The sequence below is a fragment of the Alligator sinensis genome, unplaced genomic scaffold, assembly GCF_000455745.1.
Source record: "Alligator sinensis unplaced genomic scaffold, ASM45574v1 scaffold2241_1, whole genome shotgun sequence".
NCBI lineage: Eukaryota > Metazoa > Chordata > Crocodylia > Alligatoridae > Alligator > Alligator sinensis.
Genome location: NW_005843292.1, coordinates 19,752 through 27,920, shown reverse-complemented (window position 1 = coordinate 27,920; position 8,169 = coordinate 19,752). Strand labels below are relative to the sequence as shown.

The 8,169-nt window shown below is 59.9% G+C and overlaps 1 protein-coding gene across 1 annotated transcript in view; it reads right to left on the bottom strand.

Annotated features, from left to right (window-relative positions):
* Positions 1-308: 308 nt before the first annotated feature.
* The window catches only part of CBX2 (chromobox 2), a 14,929-nt gene continuing 7,068 nt past the window's right edge, over positions 309-8,169 (bottom strand). The window contains exons 4-6 of the mRNA XM_014527073.2: positions 7,999-8,083; positions 6,173-6,242; positions 309-5,729 (exon numbers count right to left, since the gene is read on the bottom strand). Of these exons, the coding sequence (XP_014382559.1) occupies positions 4,407-5,729; positions 6,173-6,242; positions 7,999-8,083 (1,478 nt within the window). The 3' untranslated portion in view covers positions 309-4,406. The remainder of the gene's footprint in view (positions 5,730-6,172; positions 6,243-7,998; positions 8,084-8,169) is intronic.

The window sequence follows — 8,169 nt, the reverse complement described above, 5'->3', positions numbered from 1 at the left end:
GGGCCCGGGACCTCCCTGGCCCTGCGGAGCCGGGCCGCTCCCGTCCTGGCTCCCGGAGCCCGGGGCGGTTAACGCGCGTTGTCCGGGGCAAGCCCGCGGAAGAAGAGCAGAGGCGCCGCGGCAGCCGTGCAGGGCGGCGGGTTGGCTTGTTAATGAGAACAGCGGGAAACCGCCGGGCCCCGAGCAGCTTCGCACCCCAGCACCCTGGCCGGAGTCCTTGTCTCCCTCCTCCCAACACAACCCACCCCAGCCCTTCCCACAAATGCCAGGATCCTGCTACCAAACAGAGATCTATACACATACACTCAGCTTCTACAGGGGATGACTGAAGCGGCCCCCTCTTTAGTCCGCTGGGCAGGAGCAGGTAGCTTCACCCGGGTCGGCCAGGCTGAGACCCGTTCGCTATCGCGCCCTCTCACCTGCAAGAGCTGAGCTCTGCTGGGATGCTTGACAGGCAACTCAACACTCAAACGCACAGCAGCAAATTCTTACAAACAAAAAAAAAGGCGACCTTGAATACTAATGTTATTTATTGGTAAACACGGTTAGCACCAGCTAGGAACTTCAGTCCACAAAAAAAGATTAAATTAAATTAAATTCTCAGCTTCGCCTTGGAGAGGCCAACTGCAAAGTCAAACTCACTCACACGGGCGCACGGAGCAAGGCGCAGGGAGCTGGTAGGTTTAATACCAGGCTGGAGGGTAGGGATGGGGGGGGAGGGCAGACAGAGATGATGGTAGGAAGGCGTTTCCCGATTATCACTTTCACAGTTGCTATAACTTTGGGATTGAAAGAGCTGGTGAGCAGAAAGGCACAACGTTGGAGTTGGCAGAGCAGGCTCTGGCACTAGAGGAGCACGCTCTGTGTGGGGGGCAGTGGGGAGGGGAAGGGGCACCCCCCCTTTGTACTGACAGGTGCCCAAAGTCAGGAACCCCGAGAAGCCCTCCGAAGGGAGACTGGACGGGGCCGTCCTGCGAAGTACACTGCAGTGTACGCCGGCATCCCGGAAAGGGGCATCCTACCAGAGCTTGGTTAGACTAGAGACTAAAGCAGGTGAAAACAGGGCAGGCTGCAGCTGATCACACCAGCCTGCCCGCTCCTCTGCTCGGCAAGGGCTCTTTTCAGTCTTGGTTAGACATGCCAGTCCCCAGCCTTCATTGAGCGTTTCAGAGTTTAAACCCCGCTGGGGCCCTCTTCCTCCGCAGGCATTCAGGTGCCAAGCTCGGGAAGGTGAGGGGCAGCTCCCCTGGGATGCACAGCAGCTGCCTCCACCTGGGAGCCGCGCGAATGCTGGGGACCAGGTGTGCTCTCCCCCCACAGCCAACTTTACCTAGGCACAAAACAGTCGTCAGAGACGGGCGTCATGGGCGAAGCTGAATAGGAGAGATCCAAAGGCACATTGTAGGTTAGTTTGGATTTGCAAAGGCCAAGTAGTCAATATTTGGTGTGTGGGGAAAACAGCCAGGCGCTGCCCCCATGACAGCCCACATCCCCCGTTCGCTGCAGCAGGAAAGGGCCTTCCGCCGTCCTCGCGGCCTGGACTTCAGGACACAGCTGGTGAAGGCCACGAGCAGGGAGCTCTGAAGCTACAAGCCGGGTTTTTTTCCTTGAACGTCTCAGAGCAGAAGTTCATTTGGCTGAGTTTAAACGATGAGGTCAACAGACAACAACTTTTTGGCACCATGGAGTTCCAAGGCAACTTGGTCCTTACCAGCCACGCACGTGGACAAAACTCTCGTCTGACCCACGTGGCCCCACATGTCTCCGAGCGCCGCGGTCCCCTAATGCAGCCAGCTACAGTGGCTAAGAGCCCTAGGTTAGCAGGGAACCTGAAGCAACTCCCTCAGCTCTCAAGGTTGATTGATGGAGCAGCAGCTCTGCAAGGGAGATGCGAGCAAGGCCTCTAGCGTCAAGAAGAGTCACTGAGTAATGAAGGGGCAGAAGGAAGTCCCAGCTATCCGCGGGGAACCGTCCAAGAGCAGCAGCATCCTTACAAGGCTTCGTGGAGGTTGTCAGCTCAAACCGGGCCCGCAGCTGAGGATTTGCAAAAGAAAAATCTTAGAGGGAAGTTTGCAAATTCAACCGGGAGGCATTTCTGTAGCCAGGGAATCTTCCCTCAGTGATGTCTGGAGTTCAGACGCGGCAGCACACAAACCAAAGAACGAAGCACCGTGAAGACATGGGTCAGTCAGACACCACGCTGACTTACTGCCCCAGCTGAGAGCACAGCAGCACAGCCAGGCAGCCCCAGGGCACGGGGCAGACCAGCCCAGCAAATTCTGTCTCAGTGATGATGGGGTCAGGAATGCAACAATATATGCTGCATACAACCACACATCCTGCTGCCCCCAAGACAAGGGATGCAGGGTCCAGGGTGCTGTGAGCAGACAGCATTTCACTACTCCCCCGTGTGTACCAAGCAGCCAGTGCTCCATGCAGTGGCTTACCAACGGGTGCACCCCAAGGCCACGGCACTGGGGCAGCGACCTGGCAAGCAAAATTCAGATGCAGAAGCTGGACATGTGCACCTGCTGGGCTGGGCCCGCAGTCTGTCTAGCCACAAATATTCATAGGGCTGCCTTGGAGTCCACCAGCAGCCCCAGCGGTTCTCCGGACTGCCTCAACCACACATCCAGGAGAGGAGCTCAGCCCTACAATGCCAAAGACTAGTGAGCGCAGGATGCAAGAAGCCCCTCTTCAGAGGCTGTTCCCTGGCACTGCTGCTGAGAGGATGGGAGCTGCTCTCTCTTCACATCCCAGTGACTTCTGGCGTGACCCCAAGGGGTTCTCGGTGTCCTCCCCCCACAGTCAGTGGCAGTGGAAGGCACTCGGCACCACTGCAGCAGCATTGAACTTTCCGCGTCCTGCCTCCAAAGAGCCCCCCGGAGCCCACCAGACACAGGTGCTCAGCCTCAACTATCGATGCACCATGCTTTGCTGCTGTCAGCTGCTTCTCGCTGCTCAGCTGCACCATGGCTTCAGTCCTATCGTCTCCCCTGAACTGACATTCGCATCAAGGACGGCAGCAAGTCACATTGCCAAGCTGTCTGCCACTCAGCCTTAGAGGAGTGATGGCAGGGGTGTTCGGACAGCGGGTGGTCTCCAGCCCGGGGCAGCCCTGAAGGCATACGCACACGAACCAGGTTAAACCCTGTCAGCTGCATTTGCAGGTGCTAGGTCATGTCATACACATGCTTCAAAGCATGCTTCGTGCAGGCACCTGAAGAAACTCCACCTGCACAGCAGACTGCAGAAGGTGAGGCAGAGCACAAGTGATACCAGGACAAGGAGAAGGCCTTGCTTCCAGCTGGGTTCCCAGGCCTGGACTTTTCTTCTTCTCCTCGCATCCAGATTCACAGCAAGCAAGCAAGCAAAAGCAAAAGCAATGCAGCAGCTCACGCTGCATCCAACCTCTACCAAGCGAGGACCTGCTGTGAGCGGGTGCTGCATGCCTGCAGCACCCCTCACCACTTGGAGATGCGGCGCCGACTGCCAGTCTCCACTGCTTGGAAAGAGGTACACCCTGAGGTCTGGTCGTGCCCGTGGCAGCAAGCACAGTCTGGCAGGCTCCCCCAGACTGAGACATGTAAACAACATTTCCACTTCATTGGGAAACCACCACCAGAGGCTGCTAACAGAAACAGCGGTCGTTTCACACTCCTCGTGGAAGCAACACAGCCCAGGAGCTTCGTGTACCCTGAAAACCCCCCACGTGCACGGACAACCCCCTCAGCGGCATGCTGAGTGCTGGGGAAGTGGCCCATATGGTTTGGACCGACTCGGACCATCCTGGGAGCGGAGGGCTAGGTTTGGCGCGATGCCTGGAGGAAAAGGGAACTCCCCTTGCAACAGGGAGCTGCCACATGGCATGGCCTCACGTCCCTGCCCCCAGCTGTCTGGACAGCTGCGTGCTTTGTGTTCTGCCATTTCAAGCTGCAGAGCAAAGAAATCCAAGTACAGTGAAACCTGGCTCAGCAGCCACTTGCTGGCCAGTCCCCTTCAGTAGCAGGCCAGCCTCTGTCCCCAGAGAATAGCCACTTCCATTGTGGGGCCACCTGCTCCGAAAACTGGAAAAAAAAAAATAGGGGCATTGCTCCCCCTTGGTGGCTGTTAACAGGTTTCACTGTATCCTCCTCCTCTTCCCGAATCGCTGCTGGTTCCAGGAAGTCTGCGCAGATATAGCGACCACGAACCAAGAGCAACCCTGGCTGGGAATGGCAGGACACTTCACTGCAGGCTGGGAGGTGCGGCTCAGCCAGCTGCTTATAGGGGCAGGGGCTGATTTCTGCCTCCCCGAGTGAGTCCCACTGCCATTCACTTAAGGAAAGAAAAACCTGCTACAACTAGGGGGCCCGGCCGGTGGGGGAGGGCGTGGGGACCCACTCCCCCGCGCCCCGCTCCCGGGCTCAGTATTGCCGGAGATTGAAGAACCCCACGCTGGTGGGAGACTCCTTGACTGTCACCGTGATCAGGTTGGCTGTCACGTCTGTGACAAAGACGTGCTCGATCAGGCTGCGGGTGGGTTTCCAGTCCTGGCTGGTCTGGATGGAGACCGACATGTTCTGGCCCACGCTGGGGAAGGAGGCCGAATCCCGGTCCGAATCGGAGCTGGTCTCTTCCCCCGTGCTCGCTTCGGAGAGCGCCGAAGGCTTGCGGCTCTCCGTCCCGGCCTGCCCCTCCTGCGTGCACGGCGGGCTGCTTTTGGTCGAGTCTCTGTCCCCGGCACCTGCTCGGGGCACGTGCTTCTCGCTTTTGCAGCTGTCCGTGGCTGGTGGCAGTCCCGCGCTGGCCCCGCCGCCCTTCGCAGCCGCGCTGCTCGCGTTCCCAGCCCCGCCGGCGCCGGTGCTCTTGGTCTGAGCTCCACAACCGTGACGAGGGAGGCTGCTGCCGCCGGCCGCGTTCTGCCTATTTTTGACGCTCTGCAAGTTTAAAGCCTGAAGGTTCAGCTCCTGGCTGCCGGGGACAGGCGAGCCAGCCGGGGCCTTGCTGCCATTGTGCAGGCCCTGAGAGCCCCCAGCGCATCCCGCCTTCTGATCCCCCCCGGTGGGCGCCTTGGAGGCTTTGGCTCCCTGCGTGTTAAGCCCCGGCTCCCCCGCTCCCTTCTGGTGCCTCATTTTCAAGTCCAGCCCTAGGCTGCTCTTGCCGGCAGCCTGTGCCTTGAGCGCCAGCCTCCCCGCCGGTGAGCCCTCTGCAGAGGCCTGGTTCTGGGCCATCCTGTTCATGTAGTGGACAATGGAGCTCTGCCAGCTGATCCCGCGGTTGGGGCTCCCCGAGGAGCCCTTCATCATCCCGGGAAGGGTCTCTGCCGCCGGGCCTCCGGAGCCAAGCCCGGCGAGCGCCCCTTGGGGCTCTTTCATGTGCGCCTTGAGCACAGCGAGACCCGAGGCCTGGGCACTGTGCTGAGGCTGCGGTTTGCCCAGCGGCTTAGCGCCACCACCCACCTCCTTCCGGGAGGTTTTCAGCACCTTTGCCAGGTTCACCGTCCTCCTGGCTGCTTTCTGCTCTGGCGGGAGAGGCTTCCGCCCACGCTTCTTCCTGGCGGGGTCCTTGGCTTCGGGCTTGGCCACTAGGATCTGAGCTTTCTTCTGTGGCACCGGATGGCTCTCTCTGCCCCGAAGGCCCCTCTTTGCCTCCAAGTCGCTCTCATCGTCCTCATCGGAGGAAGAGGAGGAGGAGGAGGTCGAGGAAGAGGAGCTACTCGACTTGGTTTTCAGAGGCACCTCTGGTTCCTTGACAAAACAAAGAGGGGACAAGGGGAAGAGCAGTGCGAGTCACGATGCCCAGGCCCGACTCTCTCCCAGTTAGGTTTTCAGCAGCCCGGGGACCCGTGCTCACTGGGACCCCACAAATCCCAGTGCTGCTCCATCCCAGAGGCGCCACGGCACATGGACACCTCTCCATGTGCCCACAGCACTAAAGCTCCATATTGCACTCGCACGTTCCCTCCCACCATCGCCAGCTAGCACGCACCGGGATCGCCCTCCTGCCCAGCTCAGCCACGCAGCCCCACTGCCCTCTGCTCCCGCCACACCCCGAAAGCAGCTTTGCACCCCGCTCCCCCTCCACCACGTCAGCAAGCCCACGTCACGGGACAGGAGCAAGCGGAGCAAGCACAGCTTTTGCAAGTTGCTGCCATCCTCGCCTGCCGGCCCCCACCCAGCCAGGGACTCACCACATGCTTCCTGGGCCTGCCCCTGGGCCGCTTGCCCCTTTTCCGATTCTGCACCTCCTTCTCGTGTTCCCTGCAAGCACAATTGAGGACAATGCGGGGAAAGTCGGACACTCCTCACCCGGCCCAGCTCCTCCCTTGCCCCTACCTTGTTCCAGCAGAGCGGGGTCGTAAGCACCAGTTGTGCACGTATGACCCCCTACCTATACCGACCTGGAGCATCTTTCCCGGAAAGCACCAAACCTCTCGGTCTCCCTCTGCCCCAGGATTTTTGCTGGGGAGCTGTGAAAGCCCCTGCTGTTGTTGTATATGAGCAGCCAGGGGAAGAAAGGGGGATTTATCCCTGGGCTTTCTAGGGAAGCGGGTGGGAGCCGCACCGTGCAATCTCTCACCCACGCAATATGCAGAACATTTACCCCAAAGCAGCAGATGCTGGTTGCTGGAATAGCAACTCTTACTGCAGACGGCGCATGAGGTTTTTATAACAGCCAATCTGGCAACAGCAGCAGCAGCTGCCCGGTTCTGCACGGCCACACAAGCACCGATTTGGCGCAGGAAAGGCACCTTCTGGTCCTTCTGAGCACAGCCCCCGGGCAGGTGTGCTGCCCCGCCCCCCCTGCCGGTCCCTCCCGGATGATGCGGTGCAAGAGGCCAAGGCCTCGGGAGCAGCGTGGAGGGTGCGACGGAGGAGGGAGGTTGTGGGAGAGGGGAAGGGGGTGCGAGGACAGGCCCTGGAGCAAAGATGGCTGACCGCCCGCCGAGGGCTGCGCCAGGTGCCGCGAGGTGCCAGAGCGCACCGGGGCGAGCGAACCCGAGCAAACTATTTTGGTAGCGACGCAAGGAAAGTCCTGGTTGCCTTGGTGACCTCCGGCAGCAGAAACCTGGGCAGGTCAGCGACAAGCTACGCCAGCCGCTTTGTCCGCGCTGAATTGGCGGCTTTTTCAATTCAGCCGGAGCTTTTGTACTTCGTCGTGCGTGTTGGAAAAGGGTAAATGGAAGTGTCCAATTAGCCTCCTGCAAGCCATTCATTATTTATATACCTCTATAGCCGCTCTGCCCCTTCTTTCCAAATTAAGCAGCATTAACCTCTTTACAGTTTCTCCACAGAGGGAAGAAAAAACAGTGGGTGTTTGTGGATTCAACACATCCCTCCACCGGGCTCGTTGCACTTCTCCCGCGTCTTTTGTTTTGCTCGGGAGAAGGTGACCCAAACCCGGAGCGGCGCAAGGTGGAAGATGACTACATGGCAAGCGCCTGAATGGCATTGCCAGATTCCCTTCTCCTTCGTTACCGCTTAATACCTAATTAAACCTCCCGCCGCTCTCGGGAACGACTCGATCCTTTTCTTCCGAAAAGGGAATCGGAAACCAGTTTTAATTAAGCCCGATCATAAACTCCTAATGTTTTCCATCACTGCGCAGGCAAACTGCTTGCCAACCCTGAGCCCGCCATAGCCACCCCTGCCTCGCCGCGCGCAAGGCGTCCTGGTTGGGATGAGACTCCCGGGGATGGTGCTTCAGGGCTGAGATCTGTGGAGGAGCCCTGGCCGGGGGACAGGGCCCAGCGTCCTCTGCCCGTGCACACGTGCGCGGCTTCCCTTTACACCTGGCCTCTGCTGCGGGATCCCGTCTCTACCTGCGGCTGCATAAAGCAGGACCCGGGGTCTCGCCCTTGAGATGAGGGGGTCCAGACTATTCAGCTCCTCCAGCCACTTCCTAGGCGGGTAGAGCAGGCGCCCGAGATAACCCGCCTGTCCCAGGAGACCCCCAGCCCCGGGGAGCTCCCCCCACCCCTAGGGCCCAAACCCAGCGGCGCGAGGGGTGGCTCACTTCTTCTGGAAGGCGAGGAGCAGCCGGGGGTCGAGGATGTTCTCTTCGGGTTCCCAGCTGTTGTGCCTGCAAGGGGACAGCCGAGCTTGGGAGCAGGAAGGGCAGGAGGGGCCGGGGCCGGGGCCGGGGAGGGAGGAGGGAGGAGGGAGGGGGCAGCCCGCGCCCGCCTGG